The sequence below is a fragment of the Nicotiana tomentosiformis genome, chromosome 1 (genome assembly GCF_000390325.3).
Source record: "Nicotiana tomentosiformis chromosome 1, ASM39032v3, whole genome shotgun sequence".
In the NCBI taxonomy this organism is placed as follows: domain Eukaryota; kingdom Viridiplantae; phylum Streptophyta; class Magnoliopsida; order Solanales; family Solanaceae; genus Nicotiana; species Nicotiana tomentosiformis.
In genome coordinates this window covers 20,731,870-20,752,158 of record NC_090812.1, presented here as the reverse complement: position 1 = coordinate 20,752,158, position 20,289 = coordinate 20,731,870, and the positions used below count along the sequence as shown (strand labels likewise).

The window sequence follows — 20,289 nt, the reverse complement described above, 5'->3', positions numbered from 1 at the left end:
AAATAGACATTTTAAAAAGTCAATTGAGAAATAAGGGGTAGAATGATAATTGTTCAAAATAGAGGGAGTAGTTCGATTTTTAAAGCAAAGTTTCGGGGTGCAAATGATTTTTACCCAAATTTACTGCAAACTATTTACCAAAATATAAATTTTAAAAAGGGAAATACAATAACAAAGTGTACAAAAAAAAAGTATCGAGGAGAAGGGCAATTAGATTGAAAAAGCGTTGGGCAGATGACGACGCCGTTTGTTAAAAGAAGAGACCAAATCCCTTAAACGTGCGCCGCAGTATAAAACGGTCTCATCACACACCTGCGCAAATTAGGGTTCTTCCTCACTTTTAAACGTTGTTCTGTCTGTTTCCCAACGGATAATCAATCAATCACAACGCTTTTTGGCGCGTGTTTGTAGATGCAAATACATTGATATGTTCAATGGAATTTCCAGTAGAGACAAACATTGATGGTGCTCTAGATGAAACCATTGATTCGTTTCTCTGATTCTGTAAGTAATCATTAACACTTTCATTTGTTTGAAATTCTTAGAAATTTTATAAATTTCAATTTGTGGTGCTTTGATTAATGCTTTAGTCACATTGTAAACATTATAGTTTTTGATAGAATTAGTCTCTTAAGTATCACATTAGGGAGATAATTTTCAAGTTTGTAAAAGTTACGTACTTTTTTGTTGTAGATTTGGAGCTTTTGTTAGGTTTACATTGTGGCAACCTGTGTTTCTTTCTTTACACCATCAGGTTTGAGAACTGAAGTTGTCAATTTTGCATTTATTTCTCTATGTTGGAGTGGCCAATTAGTGGGACTATTTTATGGCCCATTGCAAGATATGGGACTTGAGTCCCACATCCGTATTGCACTGTGCTGATGTGTGGTTTATATAGACTTGGACTCTTCGACCTCAATAGCTAGCTTTTGGGGTGCGGTTCTCCCTGGTTTGTATCAACTATTTTAAAACTCACCAATTTACTCAAATATTAGAAGTTTGTAAAACTCACCAATTTACATCGTGGTGTACACACATTTATGTGTGTGTGTATGTAGTTAAAAGGGGGCTCTACAATACTCGCCTTTTGTCCTTTAGAAACTCAAAGGATATTACCTTTAAATTATATGAATTCGAATGGAGAGTCAAAGGTAGTTTCGTTGTTTGATTTTGAGTGGAGCTAGTGAAAATAGATGTAATATTAGCTATTAAAAGTGGTCTTTTTAGTATTCGTTTGTTTTATGAGGATAAATGCCTCTGTGTGTCAGTTTCTGCCACAGCATGCACATACTAGCTGTGATGCTAATCTTTTTTCAAAATGAACTTTGAGTTGTTCCATTAGCGCTTCTTTTTGGCTTCTGCTTTGACCGAGTGCCTCTTCTATGTTTAGTTTAGTTAGGTCTATATATGTGTGCATTAAGTGACATGATTGGGTGCTGCATATCTATTGTAACATATTAAACACAACCATTTTGTTGAAGTTTTACAATATCTGTGTGACTTAAAAAATTAGACATGGTTCTAGGTTTGTAGTGAGCAGTATCTTGACAAGTTTATAATGTCTGAAGAGGCTGGGCAAATGATGGTACTTTATGGCGATTCCTCGGATCAGAGATCTCTGTCTTTGGATGATACAAGCAGCACTGAGGAATCACCCGATCAAACAAGGCTGTCTCTGGAGACAACTAATGATGCAGTTCCGTATATAGGACAAAGATTTCCCACTCACGATGCTGCTTATGAATTCTATGCTGAATTTGCCAGAGGCTGTGGTTTTTCAATCAGGCGTCACCGTACAGAAGGGAAAGATGGTGTGGGCAAAGGGCTTACAAGACGCTATTTTGTTTGCCATCGTGCAGGCAACACTCCTGTCAAAGCCGCTAATGATAATAGGCCTCAGAGAAACAGAAAATCCTCCCGATGTGGATGCCAAGCATATATGCGGATAAGCAAGACAACTGACTTAGGAGTGCCTGAATGGAGAGTGACTGGTTTCATGAACCACCATAATCACGAACTTCTAGAGCCAAACCAAGTACGCTTTCTTCCTGCATATCGCAGCATATCAGATTCAGACAAGAGTCGAATTCTAATGTTTGCAAAAACGGGAATCTCAGTGCAGCAAATGATGAGGCTTATGGAGCTCGAGAAGGGTGTGGAACCGGGCTTTTTGCCATTTACCGAGAAGGATGTTAGAAATTTGCTTCAGTCATTCAGGAAGGTGGATCCTGAGGACGAAAGCATAGACTTGTTGAGAATGTGTAGAAATATTAAGGAAAAAGATCCCAATTTCAAGTATGATTTTTCACTAGATTCCAACAACAAGTTAGAAAATATTGCATGGTCATATGCCTCATCCATCCAATCATATGACGTTTTTGGCGATGCTGTGGTGTTTGATACAACTCATCGATTGGCTGCTTTTGACATGCCGCTCGGGATATGGGTCGGAGTGAACAACTATGGTATGCCATGCTTCTTTGGCTGTGTTCTTTTGCGAGAGGAAACTTTGAGATCCTACTCTTGGTCTTTGAAGGTAAAAGGAGTGAGATATACAAAATTCATGTTGTTAATTTACCTAAACCACTGGCCAATTTGGAGGCCTTTTTTTTTTTTTTGGTTTTTTGAAAAGGTAACATATCTATTATACTAATTAAATCATCATCACAAAAATTGTGCTTGGAGCCAAGATGTACATCATGGAGAACTTAGGCAAAAACCAAAAGCATAACATCCTTCTTCTCACAAGGAGTCTAAGACTTCTATGATTGAATCATGGTCATCAATATATTCTAATTTACACCAATAACGAAAAAGAAGAATACAATTCATCTTAATCTTCTGTGTAGGGCTGCTTGTATCTTCAAAGCATCTTGCATTCCTCTCCTTCCATACTGTCCGCCAAATAGCTTGTGGAACAATTTTCCATCTGTCTTTGTTAGAGGAATTTCCCCCTGCATTCCAACTTTCCAGAAGTTCAAAGGTTCTTCCTGGCATTGTCCACCTAATACCCATCAATGATCAACCTAAGGGGTTTTAGCCCCTACTTGTATAGAAGATTGGGCGTTTTTTTGTAGAGAATCATGTTCTGATGTAAATTCTCTACGTCTTTGGTATACTTCGTGTATACGGGAGTTCTCTCCCTTTTGATTAATACATTTTATCAAAAAAAAAGGTTGATGAACAATTCTCACAACTGTCTGGTCACTCTACAATGTAGAAACAAATGGCCAATTGTCTTTGCATCTTGTCCACATAAATAACATCTAGAACAAATTGGCAATCCTCTTTTCCTAAGATTTTCCTGAGTAAGTACTGCTTCTTTAGCCACCAACTAAGTAAAGCATGCCACTTTGTATGGTATTTTAACTTTCCATATGTGTTTCGAACCATAAACTGTTTTGAGACACCTGATTCAAATTTTTGTAGGCTGAACTTACTGTATAACTTCCACTGCTGTGCTTCTTCCATGAAAGAGTGTCTTCCCCCTCTTGCAATCCTCTGCCTTGATCCAATGTGTTATAGAATTCTGCAATTCTAGGCAGTTCCAAATCTTGAAGTAGTTTTCTGAATGTTAAGTTCCATCACTGAATCCCCCATACATCCTTCACTGTAGCTCTTTGTTGCTGATTCAATGTAAAAATGTCAGGGTATAAAACCTTCAAGAATCCTATTCCCAGCCAGTTATCCTCCCCGAATAATATTTTCCTTCCATCCCTCACATTAAAATTCAGTTTGGATGAAAGACTTGGCAACAAGTTCCTAATTGATCTCCATAAACTGGTTCCATAAGGATTCTTAACCTCCCTAGTCATCCAAAAACCTTCTTTTCCATACTTCGCTTTTATCACCCTTACCCATAGTGTTTGCTCTTCCTTTGTAAACCTACACAACCACTTCATTAATAGACATTTGTTTTGCCTTCTCAGATTTCTGATTCCTAAGCCCCCTTCTTGTTTACTAATGGTTAACTCTTTCCATTTAACTAAGTGAAATCGTTTCTTCTCTTTATTTCCATGCCATAGGAAATTCCTTCTCATGACTTCCATTCTCCTTTCTACAACCTCTCAACTTGACTACTTACAATATTGAAACCCTTAATCCACCCATTGTTATGTGCAGCCTTTAACATGTTGTTCAACCCTTCCATTGTTATTATGAAGAGAAAAGATGACATGGGGTCACCTTGTCTCAGACCCCTTTGTGAGGGGAAGAAACCTTCCGGGGAACCATTGATCAAAATAGAGAATCTAACAGTACTTATACACAATTTCATCTAACTGATCCACTTTCTTCCAGAACCTATCTTATGCAGAATTCCAAGGAGGAAATCCCAATTGACATGGTCATATGCTTTCTCGATGTCTAGCTTGCACACCATTCCTGGATCTTTTTCCTTAATCTTGGAATGTATGCATTCACTAGCAATCAATACAACATCCATGATTTGTCTTCCTTTTATGAAAGCCATCTGGTGTGAATCAACTAGTTTGTGCATCACTTTCTTGAGCCTTTCCGTGAGAATTTTAGAAATCAACTTGTATATGCTTCCTATTAAGCTAATGGGCCTGAAATCTCTTAGCTCCTTTGCTCCAGTCTTTTAGGAATCAGAGTCACGTAGTGGCATTAAAACTTTTCTCAAAAATTTCATGCGATTAGCGAATGAAAATTTTGAACAGTTGCCATAATGTCTGACTTGATCACCTCCCAACATTTGATCTGCACATAATTTTAGGCATTGTAGAGGATCTATTCCTCCTCAAAAGGGCTTTGCATCGCTTGTTGTTCTTCTACAGAGATAGTGGGGCAATTAGTCATACTGCAAGTAGGTCCTCAGACCTCAGTTTCAGAGTACAATTTCAGATAAAAGTCAACTATCTCTTTTTTAATGGCTTCGGGTTCCTCAATGGTCACCCCTTCCACTACCGGCTTATCAATGTTATTGCTTCTCTTGTGTGCATTTGCAACTCTTTGAAAGAACTTGGTATTCTTTTCTCCCTGTTTGAGCCAAAGTGCTCTAGATCTTTGTCTCCATGCAATTTCTTCCCTTATTGCATGCTCTTTAAATTCTATGAAGAGTCTTGCTTTCCTGGCCTTCTCCTCTTGATTAAGGTTCCTTTGTTGCTGAATAATATCCAGTACAGTGATTTGATTAAGAATATGATTTTTCTCCCTCTCTAGATTTTACCAAAATTACTATTACTCCACTCTTTTAGTTTTCCTTTGAGAGCTTTGAGTTTACGAGTAAGAATATAATCTGGTCTTCCTTCTATTTCAAATGATGTCCACCAATTTTGAACTCTATCATTGAACCCTTCAGTTTCCAGCCACCAATTCTCAAACTTGACGTAGGATTTTGTTTGCTCCCAGTTACCACATTGTAAAATTAAAGGGGTATGATTTGAACACACACGGGGGAGAATTTCCCGCTTGATGTATCTGAAGCAATCATTCCATTCCATTGATATGAGGAATCTGTCAATTCTAGATGATGTCTCCTGTCTGCTCCCACTAGCCCATGTGTAATTTCCCCCTTCCAACTGAAAATCAACCAATTCCATGTCTTCAATGAAATACTTTTACTCAGATCCCTACCCCTCTTTAAATCCCTAACTGCCCCCTCCTCTCCGAAAAGGAAAAAGCATATGGCATCTGGATATCTAATGCTGACTGATTCAAATGCATCCTATGATTCATGTGCCTGGTCACGTGCTTTCATGCTTGTGGGATATCAGCAGTACCTATCTGCTAGATCAGGCTCTGTAAATTTTTAATAAAATTCAAATGTATGTGGACTTGCAACAGTGGAATTATGTCTTGAAACACCAGTAATGTTGATGGTTCTAAAAAGTAGTTTCTAATAGGAAAATGTTTGCACTTATAGTTTTTTTTGTTGGCAGGTCTGATCTTATATCAATCAATTCTAAGAAAAGATCTGATCTTATATCAATCCTTTTGTTATCTCTGTTGATATTTTTCTTTTTACGGTATGAAGGTTTCGATTTAGGAATGTTACAACGCCTCTTACTACCCGCTCCTGCTCCAATAGAAGGAAAAATATTAAATTAGAGAAAATAAAAGAAAATCCACGATAAATATGAAATGATGTCTACAAATGAGTATATTCACAATTTCCACAATCTCTGTTGATATTTGTTTGTTTTCAATTGTCTAAGGCATTCTTGGCCTTCATGAATGGGAAGGCTCCACAAACAGTGCTGACTGATCAAAATATGTGTCTCAAAGAAGCAATTAACTTGGAGATGCCCTCAACTAAGCATGCCCTTTGCATTTGGCTTATCGTTTCAAAGTTTCCATCATGGTTTAATGCTGTTTTAGGAGTGCGGTACAATGATTGGAAGGCTGAGTTTCACCGACTCTATAATTTGGAATCTGTGGAGGACTTTGAATTGGGTTGGAGAGACATGGTGAACTCGTTCGGACTGCATACAAACAGGCATATTGCCAGTTTATTTGCCTTGAGATCACTGTGGGCGCTACCATACCTTAGGAGCCATGTTTTTGCTGGTATGACCACAGCTGGCCACTCAAAGTCAATCAATGCTTTTATCCAACGGTTTCTGAGTGCACAAACCCGGCTAGCACATTTTGTGGAACAAGTATGTAATCTTGAACTTAACTGTTATTTTTTATCTTTATTATTCTTGGTAAAATTTTCTTCAAGTGCTGAATAAATGCTTCTGACCACTTCAAAACCAGATGAAGTTTAGGGGCTTGATATCTCTGGTGAAGGTTTAGGGGCTTAATAGCTGCTACAGAACCAAAGTTTCTCATTATGTTAAAATTGGCAGGATGTAGAAACACATGCTTGCTTCCTGATAATCTGTATTCTGAGGGATGTGCCAGGAAGAAAATTGTCTGTCATGACGAATGCCATGAATGATATGGTTGCTACCCGCGTGTTCCCTCCCACCCCTCTCCCTTAGTTATTTCAAGTTATGAATTGTATGGTTTTACACTTACTTTACTTGATGGGGTGTATAGGCAACTTGAGGTACGTGCTGAATGTTAGAGATGGTCGAATAGTTGAAAAATTAGCATGTATACTGCAAAACCCACTCTAGGTGGTAATGATTGGTTCATCATATGTTTTTACAAATTAAAAGTGATCTGTTTTCTTATTTACATAGTTAGCACCTACCTTATGCAACAAAAAAAGGTGATCTCTATTTTTATTTACATAGTTTGCACCTACCTTGTAAAAAATATCTTTATATACATAGTTTGCATTATCAGGTTGCTGTTACAGTTGATTTCAAGGATCAAGCAGGAGAACAGCAGACTATGCAACAAAATCTGCAAAATATATGCCTGAAAACAGGCGCTCCCATGGAAGCACATGCTGCTACAGTTCTGACACCATTCGCATTCTCCAAGCTTCAAGAACAACTTGTTTTGGCTGCCCATTATGCATCATTTCAGATGGAAGACGGTTTCCTTGTCCGACACCACACAAAACTCGAGGGGGGGCGGAAAGTTTACTGGGTTCCAAGAGAGGGCATCATAAGCTGCAGCTGCCATCAATTTGAGTTCTCTGGAATACTTTGTCGCCATGCTCTCCGTGTTCTGTCCACTGGAAATTGCTTCCAAATACCAGATAGATATCTGCCGCACCGGTGGCGACGATTCAGTACACCATCGACAAAATCTCTTCAAAATACTCACAATGACCACACTGAGAGGGTTCAGTTACTGCAGAGTATGGTTTCTACTCTAGTAACAGAATCAGCAAAGTCAAGGGAACGCCTTGAGATTGCAACAGAGAACGTGTCAATCCTTTTATTGAAGATAAGAGAACAGCCAATTTGTTCACAAGGTGTTAGAGAGTTGTCCTCAAATCAGAGAAATATTTGACTATAGTTAGAATAGTTTGATTTACATCCAGAATTCTTGTAGACGATAGGTAAAATAGAAATTAAACAGGGGAAACTTGTCTAGCTAGTGTGTAAAGAGTTGAGCTGGCTTGACACCCTTTTATTAAAAATTTGCAAAATGTTTTACAAGACTATGTTATTGTCATTAGATAGGTATCTGATATGTAAAGTTTTTTTGCTAGAGGGAAAGAACAGGAAAAAGGTGAAACATTTACTTGATGTAATTGCTTTTGCATTGGAAGAAGAAAGCTCTTTCAATAACAAGGGAAATGAAAGGAAAGGAATCAGATTTTTTTATTGTTCCGTGCTTATGTTGGTTGTTAGACGTTAGTCTTGTGTGCAACTATACAAGCCATAGTTGTCTTCCTAGACCACACAATTTCTATTGGTTTTATTTATGTTTTTCTTCTCTTTTTTGTGCAAGTTATTAGCCATTTAAACTTTAGACTTTTAAAGTTTTACGGACCGACTCTATAAGATACTATTATTTAATTTGTCCGAATGTCACAGAGAATAGATGACCACATGACAATCATAGTCATAATAGGAACTAGAATTTTAAATCAATAAAACGAAATATTACTGCAAGTTCTATTAAAATTCAAGAAAAGAACAAGGCAAGAAACCAACGTGTCATCTCATGGAAAGAACTAAATTAGATATATTCTAATGATGAATAGTTTCACCAATACAAACAGAGAGAAAAAAGAGGAAAACACAGATCAAAGTGACAATAGGAAAGTAAGTACAGAAGCAATATATTATACTGCTCGTATAATGTGAGAAACCAAGAAAATACAAAAAATAATCAACAATGATCATATAACGTCAAAAAATGAAATAACAACCTATATCATTCGCACCATCCCCAATCACCATGAATAGCACACTATGAAAACTATACAAGACTTAAAAAGAATTATCCAGCAAAAAAGTACCAAGAAATTAAAAGAAAATCAGGAGGAATTTTTCATGCTATTGATCTCTTTCGGACCCTATATTGTTTCACACACTTGGGAGATTGTGTCTTCTTTGAAACTCTTGTTGTTGATGAAAAAGAACCTTAATTTTTTCTTTAGATTAGACCTTGTCGTCTTTCAGAGATTTCGAGAAATGGGAAGGAGCAAGCTCGTTACAGATGAACTCAGCAAACTTTTCCCAGATGGAATCATCTTCCATGGGTAAAACCATATGGATAACAATGTAGCTCTGCACCTTCTTCATTATGTCTATATAGGTTAAACCTATTAGTATCGGATTTCTAAATTTATATAGGCCTAGTCGGCCCACTGAACTTTAGAGTAAGAGCTTTTTATTTTGAATTTCATTAACACGGAAATAAATTGCTTTAGGCCTCATTTTTTTTATTTCAAAATTATTAATGAACATAACAATTAAAAAAAAACGCATCTCTTCAAGCAATGATTTAACAAGTGGAAATATTACAAACTCTTATTTTTAAATTATCCTCTTAGATCAATATTAGCTCTTATAGTTATAGCATTGAATCTGAAACGACAATCTATATATTATTAAAAGTAAAAAAAGGCACTATATTAATTCAAATGGTAGCCTAAAAAAATGCCATATGACATAATTAGTTAATAATTAATTATTAAAAATTAACAAAGAAATTAACTACCTAAAATTATTTATCTTCTATTATATTACAAAAAGAAAGTAACAGACAAAACTATTAAACAAGTAATATGCTAATAATTTCTTTTAACAATGTAAGGATTGATTTAGGTTAGTTAATTTCTTTGTTTCATTTTTTAAAAATCATTTTCGTTCTTCTTTTTTGAAATAAAAAGTATATTTATTCATTAAAATTTAGACAATATTATTGAGAACAATATAATAAAATTTAAAATAAAAAAAATCTTTCAAGAGTAATAAAATAAATATCTTCTATTATATTACAAAATAAAGTAGCAGACAAAAATATTAAACAAGTAATATGCTAATAATTTTTATTAACAATGTAATTATACTAAATATTGGATAATATAATAAAAAAAAATATAGAACAAAAAAGTTATTCGATAACTATATAAGTCCGTTTAATTTAATAGAGATTTTATTCATTAAAATTCAGACAATATCTATTCCAGCTATATAGAATAGGAGAAGCAAATAAATTTGATGATGCCAAGTGTATCAACAAAAAATTAACAAGTGTCAAATTTTAGGACAAAGTTCCAACAAATTTGCAGATTCAAATATTATTTAAAAATAAAATAAAAAAATTATAAAAAAATAAAGACACAAAGAAATTAACTACCTAAACTTAACTACTCAAACATGGGTGAGGGTTGGTTTAGTTTGGTTAATTTCTTTTATTTTTTTAAAATAATTTTCGTTTTTTATTTTAAAATAAAAAGTTTATTTATTCAAAAAAATATTATTGAGAATAATAGAATAAAATAAAAAATAAAAAAATATTTTAATAGTAATAAAATATATATCTTCTATTATATTATATAAAAAAAGTAGCAGATAAAATTATTAAACAAAGTAATATGCTAATAATTTTTTTATTAACAATGCGATTATACTAAATATTGGATAATATAATAAAAAATACATAACAAAAAAATTATTCAATGACTATATAATTCCTTTTAATTTAATAGAAATTTTATTCATTAAAATTATTCAAACAATATTATTAAGGACAATGGAATAAAATTTTAAAATAAAAATATATTTCAAGAGTAATAAAATATATATATTCTATTATATTACAAAAAGAAAGTAGCAGACAAAAATATTATACAAAGTAATATGCTAATAAAAATTTCTATTAACTATGCTATAATAGTAAATATCGGATAACATAATAAAGAAAAATACAGAACAAAAAAGTTATTCGATGCCTATATAAGTCCCTTTTAGTTAATAGAGATTTTATTTATTTGTTGTTCTCAGATAATATTATTGAGAATAATAGAATTAAATTAAAATAAAAAAATATTTCAAGAGTAATAAAATATATATCTTCTATAATATTACAAAAAGAAAGTAGTAGATAAATACATTAAACAAAGTAAAATGCTAATAAAAATTTCTATTAATAATGTAAAAATACTATTGAATAATATAATAAAGAAAAATATAGAACAAAAAATTTATTCAATGACTATATAAGTCTCTTTAATTTAATAAAAATTTTATTCATTAAAATTCAGACAGTATTATTGAGAACAATAGAATAAAATTTAAAATAAGAAAATATTTCAAGAATAATAAAATATATATCTTCTATTATATTACAAAAAGACAGTTGTAGACACAACAACAACAACAACAACAACAACCCAGTAAAATTTTACTAATGGGGTCTGGGGAGGGTAGTATGTACGCAGACCTTGCCCCTACCCCAAAGGAGTAGAGAGACTGTTTCCGAAAGACCCTCGGTTCAAAAAAATAAAAAGACAAAAGGACAAAAGGAGACAATATTAGTATCACCACAACAATCATAGGAAAAATAGGAATCCCATGAAATCCAGAAGAAAGGTGCAAAGCAAAAGCGATAGTTAGTAAATAGGTCCTGCACTGAAAAGTGAAATAGCAAGACACAACATTGCCACTAGCTATCTTAGACAAAAACCCTACCTGGCTAGTCCCACAATGGTACGAAGTAAGGCAAGACTCAACTACCTCCTAACCTACAACCCTAATACTCGACCTCCACATCTTCCTATCAAGTGTCATGTTCTCGGAAATCTGGAGCCTTGCCATATCCTGCCTGATCACCTCTCCCCAATAATTCTTAGGCCGCCCTCTACCTCTTCTCGTGCCCTCCACAACCAGCCGCTCACACCTCCGTACCGGAGCATCTGGGCTTCTCCTCTAAATATGTCCGAACCATCTAAGCCTCGCTTCCCGCATCTTGTCATTAATGAGATCCACATGCACCTTCTTCCGAATATCATCATTACTAATCTTATCTATCCTAGTGTGCCCGCACATCCATCTCAACATCCTCATTTATGCTACTTTCATCTTCTGGATATGTGAGTTCTTAACGGGCCAACATTCAGCCCCATACATCATGGCCGGTATAACCACCGCTTTATAGAACTTACCTTTGAGTATCGATGGCACTCTCTTGTCACACAGGACTTCAGATGCTAACCTCCACTTCATCCATCCTACCCCAATACGGTGTGTGACATCCTCGTCGATCTCCCCTCCCCCTGTATAACCGATCCAAGGTACTTGAAGCTGCCTCTACTCGGGATGACCTGTGATTCAAGCCTCACATCCACGCCCACTTCCCCTAACTCAGCGCTGAACTTACACTCCAGTAGACACAAATATTAAACAAAGTAATATGCTAATAATATTTTTATTAATAATACAATTATACTAAATATTGGATAATATAATAAAGAAAAATACATAACAAAAAAGTTATTCGATGACTATATAAGTCCCTTTAATTTAATAGAGATTTTATTCATTAAAATTCAGATAATATTATTGAGAACAACAGAATAAAATTTAAAATAAATAAATATTTCAAGATTAATAAATATTTCAGATAATATTATTAAACAAAGTAATATGTTAATAAAAATTTCTATTAACAGTGTAAAAATGCTAACTATTGGATAATATAATAAAGAAAAACATAGAAAATAAATTTATTCAATGACTATATAAGTCCCTTTAATTAAATAAATTTTTTATTATTGGGTATATCATATTGACAAATAAAATGCCAATTAAAATTTATTAAAGCAATACGGTCTAATATGTCTAAACAAGCCCGATCATAATTTAATTTAATTAATATTTTTAATATTAACCGCGCATCGGGCGACTATGAGTTACTCTTACGCACAAAGAAACAAAGGTATAATGTTTTCAGAGATATGAAATCTTAACTCGTTTTCAGTGAAATTGACTTGATATTTTATTTCTATTTGCCAGCATATGTTTACCTCGCAAACAAACAAAAGAAAATGAATCATTGAAAAAACTTCCAATTTGAAAGTGAAATTAAAAAAAAAAAAAAGTTCTATAGCTGGAGCATGAATCAGAAAAGATGTCCATATGTCGCCATAAACTATTTACATGCTTTGCATCAATCAATTTGTGTGAGAGCTGTTGTTACATGAAAGAAGCTTTGACTCTCATCTTACTCTTTGAGGAACCTTTCAAATCCCAATATAATGATTGTTTAACCTAAAAAAATATAGTTTTTAATGGTCAAAACAATTAAATAAATATTTTGGATTACTAACAATCGATTTACTTTATTTTTACAAATATAAATGATATGAAAAAGGAACAAATTGAGATATGAAAGGAAATAGAATATTTAACACAACTGATTTCTAATATGATCTTGGATTTTTTGAAGTACACCAAAAAAATCAGCTGGTGATTTTGGGTGCATCGCTGGCACAGATTTAAAATCGGAGATAGCCCCCAAAAAGAAAAGGAAATAGATAATGAAGATTTAAACTCTCACTCAAACAACGACCATGATCAATTTGAATGAGAACAATACGCCCCTCTTCAATTTTCTCCTGAATTAAGAAAAAGGAACCATTTGTAACAAGTTAAATATCATAACCTTATGTAGACCCTCTATAAAATATTTTATTTTTTCTAGAATGGTAATAATATTATATATGTGTAGCACAAAGTTTTGTGCTAAAGCCATCTTTACAATTTGATGGAATCAAAAGCATAGTTTTCTTCTAACTCCTATTAAAGGGATTCAGTGATAACTAAAAAATGAATCAACCTCTTCCTTATACTGGAAGTGAAAAAAAGAAAATACAAAAAATGAATCAACAATCTATAATATTGCTCATATAATGTTGGAAACCAAGAAAAGATAAAGAATGAATCAACAATCTATAATACTGACCTCAAAAAATGAATTAACAACCTATATCATCCTCACAACCCCCAACCACCACACTGCAAATCCAAAAATAACATACTATGTAAACTGTATAACATACTATGTAAACTTGATAATCTGGAATACCTTTTCGGCCAACCATATTGCTTTATTTTATATGAATTTACCAAAATTCCCTTGAGGTGTCAAGGAGCCATGTTGACCTCCCTCGGATTTATTTTTTGACAGATGTAGCCTGGTACAAAGGGCTAGGAGACGAGATTTTTTAAAATATTCTCTCATTTTGAACCCGAGACTCGGTAGGAGGTGATTTGGAGAAAGAATTTTTACCTATAAACTTTGGGTAAGTGATTCTAATATATTTCTAATCATATTTCATCAATATATCTTAGATTTTATCATCAAAGTCATGTGAATCAAAGTGAAAATTTATGAAACTTTGTCAAGTTTTTAAAAAATAAGAATTTGAGTTTTGAGAGCCGATTTGGACTTGGATTTTGAAACTAATCACATATATGAACTCGTGGGGTCATAGGTAGTCGGAATCTACTATTGGACTAGGGTTTTGACCGGGCGAGCCCCGGGTTGACTTTTGTTGACTTTTTGAAAAAAGTGTAAAGATCATAACTTCATCTATTGTATTTATTTCCCTTGCATTGTTTGATGATATTAACTAGATTTTAATTAGACTTGAGCCTTCAATAAATTAGTATAATCTAATTACTTGATTTTCATATTTCAGTTCAAGAAAAAAAATATGGCATGCTCAAATACTTTTGTTCCTCTCCTATTTGTTTCTAGAGAATTGACTCAAGGGAAGTACAAAATAACCTCCACCAGCTAGCGTGTCCCACAATTGGGCCAAGTAAGAATTGAAGAATAAGTCGGTGTTTTTCGAAAATTTTTATTTTTTTTCTTATACAACTGGCACTAGTTATATAATATTTCTTTTTTATCTCATAATTTTGTGAACCCAAATTTTATGGACTAAAAAGTGTAAGATTGGAGTCCACAAATTTGTTAGACAAAAATGAGCCTCACACAATTAATGTTAGTTGTGTGAAAAATAAAAAATAAAACTTCTCGTGCTTTTCCTATACATAAGAAGAAGATTCAAAACCTTGAAAATTGATAGTACGTAGAATGAATAGTCAAATAGGCCCACGTTTCAAAAGCTATCCATATTCTAAAGGTGATGATGAGCAAAGGCACTCAAAAATTTATATAGTAGCTACAGTAAGATTCTTTATTGACCAACCATATCACCCCATTTTAATTGAAATTATCAAAATACTCTCAAAATGCCAAGCAGATATGTTGACTTTGAAATCGAGCAATATAAAATTTTAATCAATAGGAATATTTTCTATTTCTTCTAGTCAAGTTAACTAGGGAGAATAAGTAAACACGAGGTCAACATGCCTGCTTGGCACTTCGAGGGTGTTATGGTAAATTCATATAAAATGGAGCAACACGATTGGCCGAAAAAGCATCTTACTGTAGCTAACATATAACTCATTGAGTGGCGTGACCAAATTGCGCCTTGCTTTATCTCATCATACATCACGTTATTATTGAGTCCAAAACCTAAATGTGATTTTTTTGGACTCAAGAGACATAAATAGGTTTAAAAAAAAACTGGCCATCATTTTATATATAGCGCGGTTATTTACTGCGCTATATTTTAATGACAATTTTGTCCGTTAAGGTATATCGTGCATATATAAGGCGTTATAATATAACGCCTTATATATGTGCGCTATACTTATATAAAAAACCAGGCCTTCTCCTTCCCCAACCAGACGCGAACCAACAGCCCCCCCCCCCCCCCATTTCTAACGCAAAAAAACTCTATTGGAGCCCACCGATCCCACAAAAGGTGTAGATTCTCGGTATTGTAGCAAGTTAACATCGGATCTGTCACGACTCAATTTTCCCTCCGTTTGAGTATCGTGATGGCACCTAGTCTTAAGGACTAGGTAAGCCTAACAATAATTAAAACAACAATATTATTTAAATAGAATCTCTTACAATTCTCAAAAAATCGGTAGTACAAGTCATAAGCTCTACAGAGTATTTGCTAGAAAACTTCTAAATATAACTGTCTAGAAATAAGAATAAACAATGCAAAACGAAAAGTTGAAGGTGACTCTGAAGCATGCGAACGCAGCAACAGGTTTACCTTGAGTCTCCACAGCAATAGTCAACACAACTAGCTAACGAACAAGTACATGGATCTGCACAAAAATGTGCAGAAGAGTAGCATGAGCACACCACAGTGGTGCCCAGTAAGTATCAAGACTAACCTCGGTGGAGTAGTGGCGAGGAACAGTCAAGACACCCACTGGTCTAACAAACTGAACAGATATAAGTACATGAACAACAGAAGTATGATGTCACATAAAGACTATACAATATGGGTCACAGTACAGTGATGACAATAAGGAAGGAAACAACAAGTATCAGCGGAATATCATGAAAATGACACAGAAAGGTGAATGGAACACAACCTAAATCCGAAATCACAAATACAGCAAGGACAAGTAATAACTCAGCAACTAAAACCGCTTTTACATCAGGTTTTAGTCAACAACTCCACGAGGTACCGAACCTCGGACAAATCACAACTCACGGGTCTCAATACCTGAACTCTAACACTTGGCATCCTGTGCCCCCATAACATCTCATAACCGCACTGATGACTCACGTGCCAATAGAACCATTCTCACTTAGAAGGCAAGTAAACAAGGGTGAGCATCTATGCTCAACAATATCAAGAATACCTCTTATCCGATAAGAGTGCTTAACTACGTGTATGCTTGTGTAAGTGTCCTACCATAGTCCATATGAGCAAATAAGCATAAAGAAAAAGAACAGACAGCACGTAGAATATATTCTCACAGCTTTCACAAAATAAAGCTCACACAGGTATGTATACCACTTCACAAATATCAACAACAAGAATGCCTCCCAGGCGATAAATCATCACAAATCAATCCCTGACACAGCCCACCTTATCTCGCTACGTGTGCAATAGTAACATAAATGTCCGCTTTATCTCGCCACACGTGCATAATAATGTTCTCACCTTGTCTCTCCACATGCGCAATACATATATATATATATACATATATATATATATATATATATATATATATATATACATATACATATATATATATATATATATATACATATCCCGCCTAGTCACGCTGCATGTGCAAATATCGATGGTAACAATAGCACGGCAGAAACTTCGTGCATCACCACAACAAGTACAACAACAATAATGACAATAATACAAAGTACGACAAGTAAATCAACTCAAGAACTTTACTTCACAAAGAAACGGTAGAACCAATTCACAAGGAATAACCACAGTAAAGAATGCTAGGTGTAAAGAGAACAACTAAACAAAAGGAAAATTAATGTGTAGCAACGATCCCACAATATACACTTCAACAACAGGGAAGCTATCACAAATCAAATAATACCAAATAAAATAAGTCGACTAAGATATAGGATATCTAAACTTTGAGAAAATTATGAAGGATATTCAACAATTCAATTAAGGATAAGCAGCGAAAAAATAATCATAACCTCAATTAAGACTGAACAATTATAGGATGAAATAATATAAATTTCAAATAAAGATAAGCAGTTATGAAAAGATAGCATGGCTATAAAGAGATAACAGTTTTAATTAAAGCACATATGAATCAAGTAACAATAATAGTGGATCATGAAGCAATTGATTCTAATTAAGCAGGTAGATGTGAATCTAGTAGTTAAGATATATAATCATAACAAGAACAATTGCATATTCAATGAATACAAGGACCTAAGAACCCTAAAAGGCCAACTTTCCACAAATAAGTCCGTGCACGCACTCGTCACCTCATGTACACGGACTACAATCAACATAGGAGACTCAAATCCTAAGGGGAAGTCCCTCACACAAGGTTAGGCAAGATACTTACCTCGAACCAAGCTCAATCAGTCCGTAAGAATGCCCTTTCCTCGATTATCAGACTCTGAATGGCCCAAATCTAGCCAAACGCAAATTGCATATCATGAATACAACCACAATAGACTCATCTAATTAGTGAAATCAATATTTTAACAAAAATTCCGAAATCTGCCCTAAAAAGTTGACCCGGGCCCACATCTCGAAATCAGGTAAAAGTTACAAAATACGAACACCCATTCACTCACGAGTCTAACCATACTAAAATCAACAAATTCCGATACCATTTCGTCCCTCAAATCGTGATTTTTCGTTTTAAAAATTTTCTTCAAAAATCACCATTTTCCTCAACTCAAGGCATAAATTAAATGATAAAAATAAAGATAGAATCATGGAAATAAATAAATTCTAGTTGAAGAACACTTACCCAATCGATTTGCTTGAAAAACCCATAAGGAAGCTCCCAAAACCGAAGTCTTAAACTCAAAATATGAAGAAAATGGCCAAACCCTCGACTTAATGTTTCTGCCAGGACTTCCGCATCTGCGGACTAGGAGACACACCTGCGCACTCGCATTTGCGAGAAAGAGTCCGCATCTGCGAACTCAGCTGGCCAGGCCTGGAACCACATTTGCGGATTTACAGCCGCACCAGCGGCACCGCAGAAGCAAAAAGGGGGAACGCAGAAGCGAGATTCTTCGCAGATGCGATCGAGGGACCGCAGAAGCGGCCTTCGCACTTGCGTGCAAACTTCCGTAGAAGCGAGCAAGCTCCCAGGCCTCAAGGATCACAGAAGCTCCCAGGCTCACGCAGAAGCGGAGCCGCACCTGCGCTCCAAGCATCGCAGGTGCAAAAACATCAGAACCAGACCTGTTCAAAACTATGAAAAATATCTGAAACTCGTCCGAAACACACCCGAGGCCCCCGGGACCTCGTCCAAGCATACCAACAAGTTTCATACCCTAATACGGACTCGTTGGAGGTCTCAAATCACATCAAACAACGTTGAAACTACGAATCGCACCATGAGTCGAACTTATAAATTTTCAAATCTTTCAACTTCTAAAACCCGTGCCGAAACCTATCAAATCAACCCGGAATGACGTCAAATTTTGCAGGCAAGTCCCAAATAACATAACGGAGTTATTCCAACTCTTGGAATCGCATTCCGACCCCGATATCAAAAAGTCCACTTCCGGTCCAAATCTCCCAAAATTTGACTTTCGCCATTTCAAGCCTAAATCATCTACAGACCTCGGATTTATAGTTCGGACACGCTTCTAAGTCCAAAATTACCTAACGGAGCTAATGGAACCGACAAAACTCCATTCCGGAGTCGTCTTCACATAGTTCCGACTACAGTCAAAATCCTAAGACTTAAGCTTCCGTTTTAGGGACTACGTGTCCCAAATCACTCTGAAACATCCGGTAACCGAATTCAACCACGCACGCAAGTCAATACACATAATATAAAGCTGCTTAGGGCCTTATGCCGCCGGATGTGACTTAAATTCTCAAAACGACCGGCCGGGTCGTTACAGGATCTAAGGCATTATCGCGTAGTGGATTGCTCGTTTCGGCTCCCAAATCATCAAATCTTCACCTTTCAAAAAATTTAAAATCGAGGTATTCCGACTTAGTTTTTTTTTTTTGAAACTCATGTATTAAAAATGCCTATTAGTTGTTTTTTACTGTGATATATGTTCTTTCAATGATTATTTTGTGATTTAATTAATTTGTTATTTTTTACCCGGATTAGATTATTATTATACTAAACAAATTAGTAAAATAGAGAAATTATTATTTTATGAATAATTAATGTTATTAGTTGTTATAAAAAATATTTATTAGTTATTTTTTACTGTGGTATATGTATTGTCGTGATTGTTTTGTGATTAAATTAATTTGTTATTTTTTATTCGGATTAAATTATTTATGTGTTAAAAGATTAGTAAAATAGATAAATTGTTATTTTATGAATTATTAATGTTATTTAGTTCCCTTTAGTTTTATGTTGTGCCCGTAATTTTAATGTATTGCCTATAAGTGTAATGTAGTGCCATTTAGCGTAGTACAATGTAGTGCCCTTTAGCGTAGTATCTTTGTAGTTATTGAAATTAATCATTTAATTATCTGTCAACCCCAAAAATATCTGAAAAAAGATAATAGTTCAAACACAAAGTCTCTTGAATGCTAGTCAACAAATGTAAGAAAAAACATAAAAACAACAATATTTGTCAAACTAATTATTTGTATATGAATACTTATTAATTAAATCTTGTGTTCATATAAAAATTAATTATTTAATTCTATTATACCCAAAAATAAGTAAATAAGAAAGAAACATATTGAATAAGAAAGAAACATATAAAATAATAAACTACCATATAAAATAAGAAACTAACATATAAAATAATAAACAAACATATAAAATTATAATATAGAAAATGTATCAACCTAAGTAACAATATAGTAAAAATATTGATTAAATATTAATATAAAAGATATTGCAATATATTTAAAGATGTTAAGCAATTAAG

At 34.3% G+C, this 20,289-nt stretch overlaps 1 protein-coding gene across 2 annotated transcripts; it reads left to right on the top strand.

Annotated features, from left to right (window-relative positions):
- Positions 1–218: 218 nt before the first annotated feature.
- On the top strand, positions 219–8,192 carry LOC104096767 (protein FAR1-RELATED SEQUENCE 11). Of its 2 annotated transcripts, none has more exons than XM_009603185.4 (4): positions 219–504; positions 1,569–2,536; positions 6,177–6,620; positions 7,258–8,192. In XM_009603185.4, the coding sequence occupies exons 2-4, from the start codon at positions 1,580–1,582 to the stop codon at positions 7,873–7,875; spliced, it is 2,019 nt and encodes a 672-aa protein (XP_009601480.1). In that variant the 5' UTR covers positions 219–504; positions 1,569–1,579; the 3' UTR covers positions 7,876–8,192. The 2 variants fall into 2 exon arrangements, with proteins under 2 accessions (XP_009601480.1, XP_009601478.1); XM_009603183.4 differs by having other exon boundaries at positions 220–504; positions 1,526–2,536.
- Positions 8,193–20,289: the final 12,097 nt, after the last annotated feature.